The sequence below is a fragment of the Chenopodium album genome, chromosome 15 (assembly GCF_948465745.1).
Source record: "Chenopodium album chromosome 15, dcCheAlbu1.1, whole genome shotgun sequence".
In the NCBI taxonomy this organism is placed as follows: Eukaryota; Viridiplantae; Streptophyta; class Magnoliopsida; order Caryophyllales; family Amaranthaceae; genus Chenopodium; species Chenopodium album.
This window is the reverse complement of record NC_137848.1, coordinates 10,849,114-10,870,241: the sequence shown is the minus strand read 5'-3', so window position 1 is coordinate 10,870,241 and position 21,128 is coordinate 10,849,114. Positions and strand designations below refer to the sequence as shown.

At 35.8% G+C, this 21,128-nt stretch overlaps 1 protein-coding gene and 1 long non-coding RNA gene across 2 annotated transcripts; both read right to left on the bottom strand.

Annotated features, from left to right (window-relative positions):
- Window positions 1–755: 755 nt before the first annotated feature.
- On the bottom strand, window positions 756–2,299 carry LOC145581888 (uncharacterized). Its single transcript, XR_014099702.1, has 2 exons — window positions 2,003–2,299; window positions 756–1,196 (listed from the first exon to the last, which is right to left on the bottom strand). It is a non-coding gene; the product is annotated as an uncharacterized LOC145581888 (long non-coding RNA).
- Window positions 2,300–2,873: 574 nt separating this feature from the next.
- Window positions 2,874–20,445, bottom strand: LOC145582935 (putative phosphoinositide phosphatase SAC9). Its single transcript, XM_081639998.1, has 14 exons — window positions 20,230–20,445; window positions 19,944–20,014; window positions 18,219–18,817; window positions 16,634–16,766; window positions 13,410–14,617; window positions 12,337–12,444; window positions 12,034–12,204; window positions 10,583–10,825; window positions 8,553–8,930; window positions 7,141–7,926; window positions 6,134–6,331; window positions 4,585–5,043; window positions 4,233–4,466; window positions 2,874–3,347 (listed from the first exon to the last, which is right to left on the bottom strand). Exons 2-14 carry the CDS (start codon window positions 19,954–19,956, stop codon window positions 3,069–3,071), a joined length of 4,809 nt encoding a protein of 1,602 aa, XP_081496124.1. The 5' UTR covers window positions 19,957–20,014; window positions 20,230–20,445; the 3' UTR covers window positions 2,874–3,068.
- Window positions 20,446–21,128: the final 683 nt, after the last annotated feature.

The following is a 21,128-nucleotide window of genomic DNA, read 5'->3' as shown; positions in this document are numbered from 1 at the left end:
TTTGACCATATTCTTTATTCATTATGTTAATATTCCCTCCGTTTTTTCAAGTGCCTTATTGGGGGTGTGCTTGGAGTTTTAGGCAAAAGAGTAAAATATATAAGTGGGTACACAAAGTTTCATATGTGGCTGGCCACACCTCAATTGGTCAAGGGTACTACTCGGTCAGTTAGGGTTTACTCGGTCGATCAGGGTTTACTCGGTCGATTAAGAGTTACTCGGTCGATTAGGAGTTACTCGGTCAAGGATTACTTGATCGGTCAGGGATTACTCGGTCGATCAAGCTAAGGGTTATTCGATCGGTCAGGGATTACTCGGCCGATTAGAGCGAGGTTACTAGTCAGTGTTTTAGCGTGTATCAGCCAGCCACACGATGTGACCGGCCACACAGAAAATGTGCTGAAGTGGGTATGATTAGGAATAAAAAAAATTTGAAAAATGCATTCTAACGACTAACAGCTGGCGTTAAAGAATAGTGTGACCAACATTGATAATTAATTAGCACCCGTATTTCATATAACATCCCTCCATTTAGAATGAATTTATTGTTTCATCCATTCAAACATCGATCACTTTTAAGAATCTGACGTGCTAATACTGGATCAAAAATCAAAGACAATAGTTGCCGATGAACGTAACCTTCATTAAATTTTCTCCCATCTTATCATTGTGACCTATCATTTTCAATCAATTATTAGTTTCCAACTAATTTAACCAAACTAACACACCTAGATCGAATTAAAATAGTAAATCCATACAACAAACTCCAACCTTTATTTAAGAAATCTCCATACAAAATAACACATATATAAACTAGTAAAAAGAATTAATGAAAGATTATTGAAATTAGAGTATACAGTTAAATAACTAATTATGTATGTTTACACATATATAATCACTTTAGATACAAAAATTAAGAAGGTGGAGACTCTTGGGAAGGAGGGGATGAAGTAGAGGGTGGTTCCTCAATTTTCTTTCCCCTCTCTCTTTGCTGAGCCATGGCTTGTTTCATGGCTTCCTTCCTCTTTTTACTAGCTAGGACTTTGGCTAGGACTCCACTTACATTTGGGTCCTTTTTCTCTTGATCTTCTGTTTTTGGGGGTGGTCTTCTTGCTGCTGCCAATGCTTTGTCACTAATATTTAGCCCTAATGCTGCAACAGCTACCCCCAATGCAACTCCCAATATAATAGCATCTCTGCATACCCGAAAGTACTAGTTCAACGGTCCGTTTGATAAGTAGTAATATTATCAAAGCAAATTCAACATACTAATCTAGTGATTCATTTAATAAGTTAGTGTATAAATAGTGCAAACGTGCAAAGGACAAAGCATAACAAGTATTTTGATACGGATGACCTGATGTAGTAATATGTAACATTTTATGATTTTGTTTTCCAATATTACCTAGATAAAGTTTTTATTTTCTATGAAATAATGTTTAAATCATAAATTATGAGAAATTGAAACATTGTTAAAAGATAAGTTAGTTCATTGATTTATATTTCAAGAACAAATGAATATACATATACAAAATACATTTTTATTTGGGGGTAAACTACTTTATATTTCAAGAACAAATGAATATACATATATAAAAATTTACAATACGTGAGTATAGGACAAAGTTAAGCTTTGTTCAGCGTTAATTAATGTGTGATAATCTGTCTATTAAACCTCCATTAGCTCATGCATGCCATAGTCATTATTATGCAGTTCAATTACATTCATTAAGCTATTTTTTTTTTTTTTTTTTTTTTGGGAAACCTTCATTAAGCCAAATTTAATTCCCCCTTCAAAAAAAAAACTAAATTTAATTTACCATCATCTTTAATTCAATATGAACCCTATTAAGGTCTCAAAAAACCATTAAAAATATAATATGACATTACTCCGTATAACATTACACTCCGTATTATATACACATTAATTTATTTTTTGAGGCATATACACATAAATTATTCAAAATAAATTAGCGAATATGATAAGAAAAATAAAAAATACCTTCGCGGGGTAGGAGTAAGAGATATTGGTGCATCAACTGAGACATTTTGAGGAGGAGATACAGAAATCATACGAACATTAAGACATTGTGTATGAATTTTGTTAGGCTTAGAAAATTTAATTGTTGATGATCTTGTAATTAAGCTGGAAACTGTGCTTAATGCTTGGCTCATTTTTCCAACTCTACTCGAATATAATTATTATTTTTGTTTGGTTTGAAATTTCAGGTCTCAAATCAAGTGGATGATGACATTTTCTCCCTTTGTGTTGTGTTTCGGTCCATGTATTTTTTGTTCATAGAAATGTAAAGCATATGTTAAATAAAAAAAATGGATATGTTATGTACATAGAAAGTGTTATCTATTGGTTGGTTTTTGATAAGGTTTTCATATTGCGTGGACCCTTTTTAGAATCTATGTGTCTTAATTTGTTCTTCGGTTTTTTTTATTTTTTTTTTTATTTATTTATGTGACATTTTGCTAGATTTATGTTATGTGTAGTTATAATATATTTCTATTATTACACCTATAATTGAAGATAAATTCAAATGTATGCTTTAAAAAAAATATGTGTAAAATTAAATGAGACAAACAAAAAGGAACATAGAGAATAAGCCAGATTTGTTTTTAGATATAACGAATTGATGCAAGCAGAACAAGTAATGCCTTCAAGCTATGCTTGCTCATTAATCGACTTTAAAAGTTTTGTTTAGCCTCAATTGTTTACTTCACGAACAATTTTGAGCAGAACTTAATTTTGAATGTATCGGGGTAGGCATTATACACAAGTTGTAACACCATATTTTGGATGAGTACTGCTATGAACTGAACTAATCACCAGCAAGAAAAGGAAAACATAAACGCTTTTCAATTTCAATAACACCAGTTTTATTAACCGAAACCTGATATATATTTAATCAATGAATCAAAATTGATACAGAACATTACAGCAATGAATATAAGCAGGAAAAAAATGGCGGCAAAGCCACTAATACAATCATTGTGCTATACACACTATTGCACAAAAAAGAGAAAAACAAGCGGTTTGTTGAATAGATGACTTGTATTTAGACAGCAGAAAGGCCAGCCCATTTTCCAAGTTCATATGGGTCAGCATAATAGTATAACTTTACTCTATTGGCCAGGGAAAGTCCTGCAGCCAAGGGTGAACTTCTGTACTCGGCATCATCTTGCTCTGCAGGGTCATCAATATATGCAGCAACATCCCCAAGAAGTCTAAACGTGATTCTACGAGTCTGCAATTGTCTTGGCAAATCAAAATACATTGGAGTTCCAGGCCTGGTTTCTGGCAATCGATATTCCGCGACTGTTACCATGTTAGTATCCTGAAAAATAACAACAAAATTACTCAACATAACTCTAAATTTCGGATTTGATTAAATTGCATGATTCAAGTATACGGCATCTCTATCAAACCGCAACACACAAAAATAAAACAAACAACCCAATTACAGACACACATCAGGAAAGGCATCTCACAAACTCAAACCAGACATCCACACCTATAGTGTAAAAAGAACACATCCTTACTGTCTTACTGAAGAAGCCCAGACGGGAAAACAAAAGGAACCAAAGACATTTTACCCCCTTGAAAAACTAAATGAAGAGTTTTCCTTAATAGAGCTTCTGACAGAATGTAAGTATGAATTTGCCATCCTTAAAAAAAAGGAGCGGCTCACCTGCTGAACAGACTATAATGACCCACACCATCTAGCAGCTACATAACTCAGTTTGTTTCATATGAAAGAAAGTTATTTCTAAAAAAAAGAAAGAAGCATGTTTTTGTCATTCCAAATTGAAGCTCTGACAACCAGTCACAATTGGCAACCGAGGAAAATAGCATTTTTACTTAGTTCTCGTCCAGCACACAATCGCACATATACAGTCTTATTTTATCATGTGGAAAGCTTTACCCTGTACATGATCTAACTCTTCAAGCTTATTGCAGAATTTAATTCTTGTTAATGTAGAGTCTATGCTGTTAGTTAATTTGGCTTGTGAACTTGATCCAGATTTCTTCTATATACTTTCCTTCCATATAAGGCTTAAAATTGTTCACCGAACGAGTAAACTACAGAACTGGATATTGAGTATTATAGTATTTGGTCAAAGTTTGCAACTACAATTGAAACAAACAATTATATTTCCACAACAAGATTATATATGAAGCAAGAAACAAGCTGGTGTTCACAATTGGTGACCACGATTACCTGGAGAACAGATACTTGAATAAATAACATGGCAGGTGTGATATGCCTTTCTTCTACGAGTAATACTGCAGAGGGATCCCAAGCATGCAGATCAGATGTTGGTGAATGAGTTGTCCGAGGTCTAATAGCACTAAAAGCATCAAGACGAAAACCAGCTAACAACGGCGAAGCAGGTGATAAATACTGCTCTAAGACAAAATCATTCTCGATTAACCTTTCAGTCTCAATTGGAACCTGAAATGCAAAGGCAAACTTGCTGTTTCAGTACATATGAAATTTGACAGGTGGAAAGTGATACAAGCAGAATAATGCAGTCTTAGAAGCGCCAGGCAAATATAAGCATCACATGAACCTTAAATCTATTTAGCTGAGGTGGCTTCTGCAACCAATTTTGCAATTTTAACTGTTCTGAACTTTCTGGTGCTGTGAGCTCCATGTCCTTTTTCAATGAAGTTCCAAGCACAAGAATTCGTTTGGCATGAAGACACGGATCTCTTTCATCTAGGCTCCCGAAAGATGCACGCCTAGTTGGTTGAACAAAAGGATTCTCATCCAGTGACAAAAGATTGAAATCACTCCCAAAATTCACAGAAGCTGAACCAGCTCGTTGAAGGCTTAGCATGATCCAAATGACGCGGCACCGAACAGGATTCCTGAAGGAAAACTTGATGTTTCGGGGAGCAGTCCCAACGGCATCCAAATTTTCCGGTCCATAGTACTCTGGCGAAGATTGCAAGATAGATTGCACTTCCCACTTTCCCACACATGACCTTTCTTCCTTGCTTATTTTATTGCTGGCCCAAATTTGCACCTATAGTAGAATAAAAATGAAAATTCTAGTTATGCACAACCCCAATAAGCTAATGGGCATAAATATGTAAACAGTTGTCAGTGCAAAAGAAAGAGGGGATGAATAACAGACAAGGTTTACCATCTTCTTACAGGAAAGAAAGCAACTGGTCTAGTTAATATAAGTATTGGCAAAGTTGGTTTTACCCTTTGTGATGTTGTTACAGGGGTGATTTGTGAGAAGAGAAGCTAAGCAATTTCACCCATGTGAACGCTGAAGCTATTAAGTTACACATTAGGAAATTGGAATTTAACTAGGGCTATTTATTTAACCCACCAAGTGCTGAAAGGATAATCTAGACTCACAAGATATCATTAGCAGGATAGGGTTAGAGTTTACAACTCCATTTTGGGAAAATCTTTAATTATTTTATGATTCAAGCGTAAGGTGAAAGAGAGTTTGGGGATCTTGTGTCAGGTGTGAATTGAGAAAAAAACACAAAAGAAATGATCCAGGGACAGGTCTGATGAAGCATGTTAGTCGAAAAATTAATACAAAAAGGGTATCATCAATAATTACACCAGCTTCAAAGATAGTTCCCATACTACTCAAAGCTTCAAACCAATCAAAACTAAGAATATGACATTGTACAAGAAGCTTTATAATAGTTGTGCCATCTCTATCCTCTTCCCATCAATTAATTTATGTAGTGACACTTAGAAATCCAATCATAAACCATTAAAATTTTACGCAATAGGCAACAAGTTTTAACAAAAACCTATAATAAAATATGAGATTATTTTTATGGACGGGTAGGCTGTATTTCTAAATAAATATAGTCTCCAGTAACGTTCTACTTTACTATGGCCAGTTGTCTCCACTTTTGTTTTCAAGTTATATGCTTATATCCATTTGGAAACCTAGAAAAAGAACATAAGAACTGAATTTATTTTCCGTCTAACTATAATGTCCTGAGTCATGACTATTGCTATTTATTTCACTATCTATCCACGTGATATAGAATAACAAACAACAGACCATAAATTGTGAATAACTCAATCAGTACACTTCACTAGCCAGGCACCATGTAAGTTAGAGAGCCAACACTTACAGTAGGAGCATCAGCTTCTGAGTAGCCACATGGGCTAACCACTAGAGTTACTCCACTGACATCAGAAAGAGAACCAAGAGCAATGGCAAACTCTATGCAATTGTTGTTTGGAGGAGCTCTCCAATAAGAATGTTGGGGCCCTGAATCCAGAGGAGCGAATAATGACAAGGAGGGAGCTGCTCCTACAGCTGTTTCAACCTTCCAATACAAAGGGGAAAAAAAAAAAAAGACAGAAATATAATAGTTCATGTCCACTCAAAATAAACGTACCAAATGGCACACACACACACACAAACTAAAAAAATAAGTAATTAATTCATACTCTTTTTCAGCTTCTCAATTGATAATTATTATACCTAACGCCACTTTTATAGAGTTCATCTCCATAAAATACAATATTTCTTGAAAATAAATCTAAAATCATGAAAAGCAGAGGAAAAAAGTAATTAACATACAGTTTTTCAGCTTCTCAATTGTTTATCAAATCAATAATCCAAACTTGAAAAAGACATTTGGATAAAAAAAAAAGAAACCGCAGAAGGTTCTTTAAACAAGTGGAGGCCCCTTGGTTTGGTAAAAAGATAAAATAGAGTGCATTCACATTTACACACTTTCTAGAATAAATCGCTTCAACTGACCCATGCAACTAAGTTATCTCTTAAAAAATAATATTAGAACTGCACAAGTAACAATAGTATTACATCACGAGAACAAAATGTCCTCGAGCATTGACAGGAAAAAAGAACTACAGGTAAGAACAAATGTTTCATCAACTTATTACACTAAACAGTCTAATGAAAAAAACTCTACAAACACTGAATCACATTTGAGATGGGATGGGGGGGGGGGGGGGGGGGTTCACGTGTCAAAAAATGAACCGAGTAAAGATGTAAGTTGTCAATTACTCAAGTGTACCACATAAAGGGTATCATCTAATGCAGGTTAGTGAAATACCTCAAACCCCTCAAATTCTACTAAATCTAACCTAAATAGAAAAGAGAGCTTACCGAATACAAAAGGCTGGCAAATGGGAATTCAGCTAAAGATTCTTCCCCCTTAAGTAACTTTCCCAGTACTTTACTAGATTCTAAAGCATCAGAAGATTTGTACTTTTCTTCAGTTCCATCATTCAAGGAAAATCCAAGGATGTTGGCTAAAGCTGTAAATGCAGCAGCACCAACACGAGTGGTTCTCCGGGAGCTCAACAAGGCCCTGACATAGTCCAGTACTAATGCATTCAGCACAACATCGCTGCAGCATTGTTTACATACAGCCCCATCTGAGCCAATGCGGCCCTGTCCACCATTACAGCTTAAAGAACCCCTTGTACTATAGCTTGCAAGCAGAGATGCTCCCCTTCCAGCACAGCATATTTTACAAACGTGTCTTCCACAATGAGAACACAAAAAAGACTTTGAGGAATCTGCTGATAATTTCACATTAGAAATTTGAGCTGCCTCCCCATTTTCAGCATGTACCTCACATACACCACCAACACAGCTCTCCCCAAAACCAGAAACATTCCAGAAATCAATAGCATCATCATCACTTTTCTCAAGACCAATTGATTTGGTAATTTTGTCTTCAAGAGCTGCTTGTCCCACCATTGCAAGACTATTGGCAACTCTGCATAATTTCACCATGTATACATCGTCAAGCAACAGATTAGGATTTATAGAAGCAGGATCTGTGCCAACTGCCAATAGTGCCCTATCTCGCTCAGCAGCAGAAAGATTTAAGTGCAAACGTTCAATTTCCAGCTTTATAGCTTCCATGAAATTCAGCTTCTGTCTCTGCAATAGGTAAATAAAAGCTTGAGTTCATCCCAAGAAACATTAAAAAATGAATGAAAATTACCACCCTTTCAAACCAATTACATAATGGTTAATGATACCTTTAGCTGAATTCTGGTGGTTTATTTATAGTTAAAATTATGAGAACATCAATGTTAAACACCTAAAAACTGCCAATTGTCTAGAGCCCTGAATTTAAAACTTGGTGGTCAACTTAGACCATGAATCCAACCACCGAAATCTGGTTAACTGCACTTACTGTAGCTTTATTAATGAACACGATTTGGACTTGTAATTCACAAATCTTTGAATTTAATTTTCTTTGAAATGTCCCTACAACACTAAGTGACCAAATGAATAGGATAGAAGTGATCAACAAAACAATCCCAAACTGTTACCCTATCATGGAAAAAACACACATAAACTACCTCTGTCCTAATCATAGTTATATTATCAATTCGGATTATTACAAATGGGTTTGACACCCTTAGAGATGTATTAGCTATGCCCTTCAGCAATTTTTAAAACTCTAGATCAGGACCCATCAAAAGCAGAGCCATAGATCAATTATCAATCACATCTCATGTTTGTATTACTTAACTACTAATAGAATAATCAACACATACCATTTGTGGACCAGCAAGAGACTTAAAGCAGTTAATATACTGCTTAGCACCATTATCAGATGGTTTCTCAACCAGAGGAGGGGACTCAGAACCAGTCTGATCATAACAATGCTCATTCACAGAGTTACCAAATGGATTTAAATCAGTTCCATCTCCAGTCAAAAGGTCAAACCAATCGCTGGATGAAGAATTTGGCAGAGTTTTGGGTTGAAAAATTTCTCTGGATACTGAAGCGCCACCTACAGTACTGGAATGAGGACCAGGCAAGAGAGTATTTGTTTGTTTCTGGAATTTTTTTGCCTGCTCACGCAATCTTGCACCACGACCTTCATTAGTGAAAATCTCTTTCCAAGGAAGAGACACTCCAAGAACCTCTACCTACAAAGATATTACCATGCCACAGCCAAGTAATGTAGTAAGTCCTTTTTAAATTCCAATAAAAGTAAGGCAAAATTAAAGAGATACATAGATAATACCATAAAAATTAAATAAATAAATAAACCAATATACACGACAGTAAAGCGGCTAATGACATCTTAAAATATCCGATATATGTAGGTGGTAACAGGGGAAGGGGTCAGATTTATCCTGAGTTACAAACAAAAATAAAGATGTGTGATGAACCAACACTGCAAACTCAGAAAAAGGAGGAGACAACTATGCACTAGGAGACAAATGCAATTAACATTCCACTAGGAGAGGAGGCAACTAATTTAGCAGACTGAAGTACTCCAATATAATGGGGCCAAAAGATATTAATGCTAGGGTTGTATTGTGATTGCTGGGAAGTATATCCACTCGAAAATAGCGAGAGGGAGAAAGGCGAGAGAGGCAAAAGATCTTTAACCATATTAATGAAAATTGCAGGTGAAATTGCTATGAAAAAACTTTGAATTTCTTTCATACCACAAGACAACAGAAAACCTCAGAAGTCAGAATCCCAAAGCAAGTTTTATCAAAGTCAATCCCCATCAGTAACAAACCTTTTAAGATAAGATCCTACATAAATTGAACAAGAAAGCTGAACTTTCAGACTCTACAGTGCTATAGCGCTAAACAAGAACAGATGGTAGTTTTCTCCCTCAGCTGATGGCAGTACACAATAAAGCTCTTTGTTACGACATTTCCAAAATTAGCAATATAAGTTCCAAAATGCAAAAAACTACTGACCATGCACCATGGCTACCATCACCATTTATAAAAAAGCCTTCAATGTTAATCAAATATTGGGAATCCTTATGCACTCTTACTGCAGAAATTCCAGTAAGACTTTGGACAATTGATTGAGAATATATTTGACTAATCTACACTCCAAAGCAATCCAGAGACATTTGATTTTATATATTGCAGTCTAGAACCAGATGACTGCAAACATTGACTCAATCACCCCATACTAAAATGAAATTGATAGTATTATAGACCAAATGCAGACCAGGAGTCCTTGGTAGTCATATGTAACTGAGACTGCAAGGAGATTTGCTTGGCATTTGCAAATACAAAGATGAGTGGTTTCTAAGTAAATCCTCCAAAAGTCTTCTTAGATAACTAAGCCCTATAATGGCTATAAAGCATATTAATAGTAAAAATGAAATTTGGTGGAAGACGCCAAAACTTTCACATGAGAAATGTCTTCTAAGTTCGGGAAAAGGGGGTGCTGCATATTTCCACATCATCCTCTACAAGATCTATGAGGAGCATTGTCCAAATTTTCATAGACATATCAATAAACCATAATTCATGAATAATTAGTACTCAGATTACAAGGATTCATCCTTCTACAATGTCTCTCACATCTAACACAGAATAGTCTCAACGCGAGAAGCAAGTCAGATAACGAGTATTTGTGCACGACCAAAAGTTCTTTTCTGTATAATCTTTTGCGCACAGGTCTTCCTTTTCGGCTTTAGGTCTAAAAGAAGTTTAATTAATCATACACATGTAAAAAAAATCAGAACTATATTTTGACATTTCACAATCAAGTAATGGGAAGCAGATACTACAACAAAATTCCCAGCAGATCAGCCTTGTACCTCACCGAGAGTTAATGGAGTTCTCCCAGAAGCAGCAGGATAGAAAGTAAGAGAGACCACACGAGTGAGAAAGTCTAATTCTCCCTCCAATTCCTCAAAATCATACAACAATGACAGGGTAGAAGCATCTGCACCATTAAGGCGTGCACCAGCTCCGGTCACAGCCATATCTTCAGAACTGACAGGTCCAGGTAAGGGTATTAAAATATTTGTCCCATTTCCACATTGAGGTATTGAAGCCCCCTGAGAAGAATTTAAATGATTATGAGAAATGACTATATTTTTACAACATATCTACAGTAGAATTACAGTTACCTTGGAAATATAAAGCGCAACATTGCAACATAAAAATTGAGAGGCAATAGAAACTTGGATATTCACCAAGGAAAATAAAATATAGAGCAGGCATTTTTTACTTACTGTATCTCATGACTATTTACATCACCAACACTATTCCCATGAACAGAAGTACAAGCTAAATTCAAATATCTGATTAGTAACAGTAACATTGCTAAAAGACATCAGAAATTAAAGGGGAAATTCATGTCAAATAAACAATACAGAAGCTGAAAAATCTTATATATTTGCTATTCACTTTTGAAAAGGCCGAATATCATGACATTTACAGAATAACCCATCAGGAACAAAACAAGAAGCCAGAGACAGTGTTGCCAGAGCCAAAAGCAAGATCTAAGTATGTGGTCTTCTGTTGAACATAGAAAGAAGTATTTGCTAGGCAGTTACTAACTTTCTATTTTTTTTAATATATAATTTCATTTCGCATGAAATAGGAATTGCAAAATTTTGTTTGATAGGTCATGGAATGTTCGACTTATCTAGGGGGAGTTAGGTAAGAAGCTACCTTCATTTTGTGAAAAGTAGTTCCTAGGAGATGAACTAAGTTTATGCCAGCCAACAACATCACATTCATCTACTTCGTAAAAACATAGTACTTGCCTTTTTTTAAAAAAAAAAAAATGTCAGCAAAACAAGGTCTAAGATATATGAAGTATGCAGCTTACTCCTGACAAGTGAAAGGTTGAAACAACCCACTGTTGGTGACCTGATTTCTTCTCAGAAAATTTTTAATCTTTCATTTACACATATACAGTACCCTTAATCCGGAAAAATCAGGAAACTTTACATTTCTTTTCGTTTGAGAGCAGACATGACATTGATAAGAAGCAAAATGACACTATACTTGTAACCTCTCTATTTTCACTGGTTTACACATAACTACTCACATTTCATCATACAATAAATATTAAGTAATTATATTCCATTCTAGGAAAAAGGCAGCAGAATAGCAGATATATCTATCACCAAAAGGCAATTAAAAAAAAAATTGCAGAAGAGTGCAATTACATTATGGATTCATGTTTCTCTTGCAAGACAGAATAGTTGTCATGCACAGATAGTTTAAAATACTTATCATACGAGATAATACTAACCTCCAAAACCAGTTTAAGTCCATCCAGGTCTCGGCCTGTTCTCACATCAACTGTTGAAGGAAAGGTCAAATCATCTGCACCATGTGAGACAGTGAGAAGAAGCTGACAAACATGGCATGGCTCAGTAAGGTAAATGAAAAGTTCAACTACATCTGCAGCCTGGGGGCAAACCTGTAACATCAATGTTAAGTTAAAGAAAAATCAGCAGATTATGCAGCTCAAATATAAATATAGAAATCGGAAGATAGCTTCTAATCTAAAAAATCAGAAAATAATGTCCTAAATGCAGGAAGCTCAACATACCCAGACCAGATCTTTTCTCTTGAAACTTAGAAGACCAGAGCCATCACCAGAATTTGGGAAAATGCTTGGAACAGGCTTGAGAAAGAAGCCAGGTGGTCGAGACAACACCTGACACAATCAGTTTTGTGCATCAAAATCACATTCAAACAAAGAAACATCTAACATTTCAGATATATGCCTGTGCAGACAGCAGAAATGTCAATCCTTCAAGAACAAAATCAATAACACAGGAAAACATGCCACAAGAATCGGACAACTGTTGTCTTGGCATCCCAGACATATACTAGATGCAAGCTGCGGGGTAATGCGCATTCAAGTCATTCATCTGAACCAGGTCATGCTGATGACTGACCCAGAAAACAACTATAATCTACATTCAAATGATCACAAATTGAAGCACAGAAAATTAAACTTTATTCAAAGACTTCGCTATCAACAATGCCAACAAACAATACGTCATGATGTAAATTCCTAGACAACTCATTACCTGCTACACATGTTAGTATGTTACCCAGCTACTAGTGTTGGTCACTGGTATATGTCAGGTGTCAGACTCAACCATTCTACAGAAAACCCAAATGGCTTTAAATGAAGTCTCAAGTGTCTGTTTCCATATTGAATAATGATTTAAGCAGCACACACTAGTGACAAAATGAAGAGTACAAAATTTCGAGCCACTTTATTACTTGCCTCTCAGCAACAAAGTCTAATGATAGTTCCAGGACACTACATATGTTATCTTACCTTTTCTTACATGATCCATATATCTGATTCACACTAGTCTTTTCACAACAAGTGATAACAAATGAGGGCTAAAAGGCCTAAAACTATATAAATTGCAGATCTGGTTAGAAGACCTCTTATTGTTGAAATACAATTTTTTTTTTCCAAGAATTGGAAACACTGCAAAATCTAAAAACAAAACTAAAGCTAATTGCAAAGTGTTAAACATTCAACAGACAGCAGTGTTCGTAAATATGTTTTAAAGTCTCTTCATATCCATGCAAATACATCATTCTGATAGATGAAAGCAAATAATCAAAGCACAACTAATTCCATTAAAAATGACATACATGCAAAGGAAAAAGTGGGATTGACGGAAGATGCTTAAACAGCCTCATCCCAAGAAACATCTCCAGCTGCTTCTGGCGAGAACTATCTACAAAAGTGTTTTTAATTCTTCTTTCTATAGTTATTTTCAAGTTTTGTGCTGCAGCTAACTGTTTAAATTTGCCACCTTGCTCAGTAAATATGGTGAGTATCTGGCTGTGCATAGCCTTAGAGCCAGTGTAAAGTGTAGCATGTATATCCCCAGCATTCAAAAATAACTCAGCAAGTTGAGATACTGGTGATAATATGGTTGACCTCTTAAACCCCTCAAACGTCATATCAAATCTTTTCCAAGGTTTATCTGGGCAAGGATGGCTCCATGTAGTCGTCCTTGTATTATGATCAATAAAATATGATTTGCCTGTCACTGCATCAGAGCGCTTTTCCCAGCCAGGTGGAAGTGGGGCTGTATATCCGCTATAGTTATCCACTGATTGATAGCCAATATCACTGTCAAGTGATATACCCAGTCTTCTACATTGCTCTACAAAAACTTGCAGGGCTCCAAAATAACTAGCAGCATTTGTCCTATCCAAAGAATCAGCACAATTGAATCGTAACACGCCATTTTGGCGAGATCTTAAGACATATGCACCCTCAATCTCATCAGGGCAGATCACTTCACCTCTGCAATTGCCTATGCGCTGACGTGAAGGTAGGTAATCCCCTTCAGTGATGCCAATGGTTATCGTAGGCCCTTTAAGGAGTCTCCATAGCCCTTCAATTGTTTGCTGCTCACCATACAACTTAACCCTTGCATGCCAGTCGTAATTCATTAAAACAATTTTTGTAGAGGGAAGCTTCCCTGATGATCTAATAAAATTTAAAGATTCCTCAAAATGATGAACCAATATAGATTCAGATTTCCCCTCAGCACTGCGAAGTAAATTAATGCACCCTATTGGGACAAAAGGAATTTTTTTCTGGTTCCCACCAGAAAAATTGAAGTTTCGAGTATCATATCGATTGCTCAATCTTTGGTAGTATTCTGCACTTCCCTTGTAAGGATCATGTTCAGCAACTTTTATTTCTGCTTCTGCAGCACTCATCTTTAAATCAGCACCCCACCAGATAGGAATAGAGCCCCTCCGCCAGATGTATGTATTGAAAGGAACACTCTGGCCAGCCCTTTTGGGTACCCAAACAAGCTGTTCACATTCAACTTCATTTCCTACACAGCTGAATGACTCAGTATGCAGAAAGAAAGAATGTACAGCAAATGGTAAGGAATATTGACCACAAAGAAATTTCTGATCATAAATCACTGACACCCAATCCCCATCATTTAAGCACTAGGGGAGTGAGGCATAGTTGAAAATCCTCTTACTCCATTACACCATTCTATAACATTGCACTAAAAAATAGATCAAGTTGGGTTTTTACATATAGGTAAAAAAATGAAAATTCAGAAATTAATTTTTGTTTCAAAAAAAAAAAAATTAAATTGTATCTAAGATGATTACACATGATATCTTCCCAATACATAATTAAAAAAAAAAAATTGGTTAAACTTATAAACTTTGAACGCATGAAAAATAAAAATAAAAAGGCTCTCCCTCCATTCCTAAAAGACCTTCCTATTTTCCATTTTAAGCCCATTCCTCAAAAATCTTCCTACTTTTTGTTATTCTAGTTTTGGCAAATAATTATCCCATAATATACCCTTACTAACCCCCACCACATGGGTTCACTTATCGTGTTTATCTGCACGCGATGCATGATTAAAATTTGGGAAATTCTCTCTGGTAACCATGAACTTTTATTTTTTCTCAGTGGTAAGGCCTGAAACTTTTGATTATCAATGGTAATGACGAATTAATATTATTAAGCTAATGGTAACATTAATGATATTTTAATATCATTAAAAGATTAACTAGGGTTAATCTTGGGTTAAGTAACAATAGATTTACATTAATACCCTTGAATGAGCACCTTCTCCCCTGTTCCCGACCCTCTCTCTCTCCTCTCATCACCACAAAAACTGTTTCTCGAGGACGCCGAAACCAGCCATCCTCCCTAGCCGAAATCAGCCACCTTCCCCTCTTCGTCGATTCCCTCTGATCTCCTTCCCCGATTCCCTCTCATTCCCCTTACTTTGGTTAAAATTTCTAGGACTTTTGGTGATTTTGGGGTCAAATTTGTTGATTTTGGGGGTCGAATTTGACGATTTTGTTGAATTTTGAGGTCGATTTGTTGATTTTGGGGTCGATTTTATTGAGTTTTGGGGTTGAATTTGTCGATTTTGGAGTTGAATTTGTTGATTTTTGGGGTCGAATTTGTTGCTTTTGGGGTCGAATTTGTTAATTTTTGAGGCCGAATTTGCCGAATATGTTGATTTGGGGTCGAATTAGTTGTCGAATTTGTTGATTTTGGGGTCAAATTTGTTAGTTTTAGGTCTAATTTGTCGGGGTTTGCTGTTGAATTCTCTGGGTTTTGCGGTTCGAATGGCAGCGTCCGGAGGTGGCGGAGGCTGGATGTCGACAGGGGTTGGAGGTGGCTGGTGGATGGATGCCCTTCCCCTTTTTCAACATCCACACTAAATGCGCCACCGCATTTCCATCCAACATCGATCGCCTCCCCTCCTCACTCGCCGCTAATTTATACAACACCAGCTGCACTTTTTCTTGCCAGAGCACTGCGAGAAGCGGTGGCACTGCGTTGAATTGCTTCATGTGTTTCACTCGGTTGCTATGATCAAGCGATAGGTTATATAACACTAAAGCTGCGTCACTCCGAGTTCGCTCCGATTCCAACCTTAACAAGTAGTTTAACAATGGCGGTGGTGGCTGAGAAGGGAGTTGCAGCGGGGAGGAGGAAAGAGAAAGGAAGAAGCAAGAGAATTATGGAGGAGGAAAGAGAAAGGAAGAAGAAAGAAGTGGTTAGACATAAGGGTATTAATGTCTTTTTGCAATTCGATTGCTAAACCATGGTAAAGGAATTAATAAATTGTTTAACTTAAGTTACCATTAGTTTAGTAATATTAATTCGTGATTACCATTGATAATAAAAAGTTTCAGGCTTTACCATTGAGAAAAAAATAAAAGTTCGTGATTACCAATTAGAATTTCCCTTAAAATTTTATACTTTCTCCATTCTCACTCAGGTCAGACATGAGTAAGGAAGGAGTTTTTGCACACTTAAGTATCACAATTAAAAGATGCTAAAAACTGTATAGTCATTATCCTACCTGTGCCAGAACAAGAATTTATTCCCCTGGCCAAGTATCGGGTACCAGGATGCAGTCTGCTGCGTCGAGCAATCAGAGCAATGATACCTTCTTGCTGACCTAAGCTCCCAAAGCTTCGACATTCTGCAAATCCCTATGAATTCACATGAAGAAAAAGAATAAAATGAAATAACATGAATACATATTGTAAATTATTTTGGGTACAAGAGATGAATAACACAGATAAAGAAGTCAACAACAAAAGAAGGCAAAGGATAGCACCAAGAGCATAAACAAAGAGAACCATAAACAGTATTACAGAGAGAGCCTATAAATTGTTGAGAGCAAATCCATAAAAAGATCATATCAAGAAACAGCATACACAAACTACCTCTTCCCACCCATTCCCATATGGCCATATGTAACTCCCTGCGTTCCATTTTAGAATGTCCCAAAAAGCTCCTTTATTTCTATTTTTTGGTTAAAATTAAGTTTCCCACATATTTTTGCACCCCCCCCCCCCCCCCCCCCAACTGGCTTTCCATTGTAAGGGTGTATTTGAGAAAAACATGTAATTTTATTATCTTGAAACCGAAAGAGTAACTTGATTATAGGACAGCTAAATAGAATACCATTCCATCTTAGGATGTATCAAAAAGCTCCCAACTTCCATTTTGTAGTTACCAATGTCCAATTAGACTTTTCAAAAATTTGAAAATATTTTATATATGCGCTGAATAAATAAAATTTTAACATAACAGGATTCAGTACCTACATAAATAATTGGTAAAATACAGTTGACCAATTTTGACGCAAGAACGGAAGTAATGGAGATTAAGGGAAAAAAAATCCTGACGTCACCAGTCACCAACTCACCATTATGCAACAGAAAACACAGAAAGATGGACATGAAAGTTATCACAGAAAGGAAACTCCAAAAAACATTACAAAATGGCAGAGTTATTATTTCATGCTTAAGATTCACGCCAAAAATACCACCACTTTAATTTGGATTGCATGGGTACGAGATATCACGACTCAAAATTAATAAAGTTTTGAGGAAAAGGTAAGGTTAACATGAAATCCAAAATCTTATTTCTTACAAAAATAAAGCTCAATTGTAACTTTAGTAAGTAGGTGTTTTGTTGGAGTGTATCAAAAAGGGAAGATGGACATATTTTGTTCAACAACAGAATTATAAGAAACTTTCCTATTAGTGTAATATGGTTTTCCCTAACTGCAATATAGGCTATGTTCTCTTTACCTTGTTTCAAGAACTTATAACTATTTTCCTGTTAAAATCAAACTAAACCACACCAAATCTTCTTATGCTTCTCTTTGATTAAAACACCTTTTATCAGGTGAAGAGAACAAATCCTTTAAAAAACACTTACTCTAGGCATAGGATATTATTTTCCCAATCTATCACCAAGGACCACCAAAATACATGTAAGACCACTAGAACTAAGAGCCTAAGAGGTGCAATATAAGCCATAGCCGCATAGAACATAAAGTGTTCACTCATTAGCCACGTTGTAACAAAACCATTGTACAGTTTATAGGAAGAGTGATACAGAGATGATGACAAAAATAAATTATTTCAAACCTGCAGAAGTACAACACAATGTTGAGGAAGGCCTATGATCTTGAAAGGGGAGGACAACCATCCATTCCAAAAAAATTCATCATCATGCTGGTCCAAGGGCATCTGACTAGGGAAAGGCCGGCTCATGTCCCTTGTCTCACAAAAGAAATGCTTTTCATCAATGTCCAGTGTCGTCAATTCTAGTATGTTCTTTGCTTCTCCTTTTCCAATAACTTGAGGATTTTGCAATGAAATTTTGATCCATTGAGCCTCCATCACTGTATAAACACAACCTCCTCCAGGTAAATCAGGAATGCTGGCAGCCAACTTTGTAGCAACAAGAAGCAAGCCAACATTTCCAAGGGCTGCATAACCTAAAATTGCTCTGGCATATGTGGTACTTTTGCAGAGCCATTTAGAACTATTTGTGACAAAATCTACAGCTTCACGTTCTGACTTAAAGATATCAACCCCAGGCTTTCCAAAATAACAAAGTACTCCAGTTGTTGGATCAACATAAATTACTTGGGTGTCACGCCTCAAGGACAAGCTCACAACAATATATACTTCACCAGATTCCAAAGTAAGGACGACTACAGATGTATTCCTTAAACCACCGCCTACCAAAACAAAAGGTGAGAGAAATGTCACACATCAAACATAGAACCACAAAAAAACAGATGAATAAAACAAATTCCAGTTTCTCGATGAGGCAAATATAATATATAAAAATATACTACCTCTATTTCTTATTAATTGCAACAAAGGGGTATTATTTGTGAGACATAAAATATCTCTTTGTTGCAAATAATAAGAAACGGAGGTAGTGTAATGTATTTCAATGCATGTAAAAGCAAAGCAACAGGTTCATGTAGGGACAAAACAGATAAGGCCAGCAGGCAACTACTGCGCAATAGCAAGGGCAACTTAAAAAAAGGCCAAAAAGCATAGAATACAGGGGGGGGGGGGGGGGGGGGAATGAATTACTTAACACTTATTATACAAAAGAGTGTACATTTCAATGAGGGCAATATTATTATGAAAACACTGACACTCTTAACTAATTTAGGATACTCAGGCCTACATTCTAATGGTAATCACTAGCTTGATGTGTAACACCAGAGCTCACTATGATGCAAAACACGACACTCTTCGCGATGCCTAAAATCACCAACTCGTATAATAATTGAAAAGATATATTTTAAGTTTGGGGAAAGTTTTCTAGCAAAACAAAGGAGGAAGTATTTTCCCTTTTTCTTTCTCACTTAGCTTGTTGCACCCTCCCTGGCTTTTTTCCAGCAACTAATTCCTTCTCTTATCCTTTCTTAAAAAAGCCATTCCCCCTTTTCATTTTGGCAAAACCCCCTCCCCTCTCCTTGATTTTTTGTGGCAAGATCCCTTCCGTCAATAGAACCTCGAATTTCAAGGGATCAACCATCTACCACCACTAGCAACTGATGTATGCAACTACGCATTTCAAATTTCTAAGCTTATGAGGTGATTTTAGTCCATGTCAAATACAAACTGACATTTATATACTCATGCAACCTGCCCCCATAACCGAAGCACCACCAGCAACAATAAGTATTCGAATTTAAAAAAACCCATATTATAAGATTAATAATTTACCATCATTGTCCATACAAGAAAACACTAGTCTACAATTCACAAGTTCGTAATTGGAAATACTAACAAATTCAACTAGTAGAGAGGAGAGAGAAAGCGAAAGTTCTGCAAAATACTGACCTGATGATGCCATGGCTCACTCGCAGTGGCTCTTCCACCCCCAAATCTGAAATTTAATTGACCTTCCCAATCTGAAAATTTTGGTCAATTAATCACTAAATTCATAAATTCTAATAATCAAAAGTTAACCCCAAAATCTCATTTCTGGGTAATATAGATAAATTTGCAGAAAAATAATCTAAATTCGACAAACCCACAAATTTGATCGCACATTTCTTTGATTTGATAGGGCAAACCCTGAATTTAAATCATGAAATAAATTCATTAAAATAAAGGGAACTCGTACCTGGGATTGCTAAATCTTCATCCGAATTGCAATGGGTAAGTGCGAATTGTAGCTAAATTCACCTGAAATTGTCAGGAAGTTATTAACAAATTGAACATTTGCGGAGATCAAGAATTCAAGATTTGATTAATTAGGAGAGAGAATTAAGCTGTATTTTAGGGATTGTGTTTCAAAGCAAAGTTTGGTGAATTCTCGTGATTGTAAGAATGTTGTTAAATGTAGAATTACTGTCAATATTCAATATTGGTCTTAGGATTGGACTAATTAATGACATTCGGTTTACTTTTTTTCCTTTTTTTTTCCACAAAACTTGTTTTTAATACAAGCGACTTTCCTGTTGAAAAAATAAATAAATAAAAGTGACTTTATATTGACAAATCAAAATGTTTAATAACAACGGTGAATATTTAAAGATCATAATACTTCATAGATAAAAGGAACATCCGTGAGTATTGAAAGATCAAAATATTTAATAAGTAATTTAATTTTTATATGGTTTCTTTTTATTATTTAGATGAATGTGTTGATTTTGATGAATGTTCATCTTGCTCAATCAAAAGTAATAGTCAATTAAAATGATGTTTAATCCTTATCCCTACACTGATCAAATGAGTTGGGTTAAATACTTTTTAGTAAAAATATTTGCATTGAGTAGTTACGTTATACAAAGAGTTGATTGCATAAATTGAAAAAAATAGTTCGTTATAGTATTGTGTGTTCTATGTGGTAATTTGTTTTTCTTTTTTCATAAACGTAAGGAAATTAACATTAGGAAAACATTAGGAAGCCCTTTTCACAAGGGAATTTCGTAACATATTAGAAGAAAGAAAAGGCTAGAGTTCATCAATAACCATATTATCTATGTAAAAATTTGTGTTAAAACTTTAGGGTATGACAGT

Bases quoted from the DNA above. Each gene is read 5' to 3' on its own strand.
- LOC145582935 (XM_081639998.1), bottom strand. The intron at 12,445-13,409 runs GTATGTCATTTT...TGATTGTGTCAG, and splicing joins TCCCACTTTTTCCTTTGCAT to GTGTTGTCTCGACCACCTGG. The intron at 7,927-8,552 runs GTATGTGTTGAT...TACCTATTGCAG, and splicing joins CTCTTGCTGGTCCACAAATG to AGACAGAAGCTGAATTTCAT.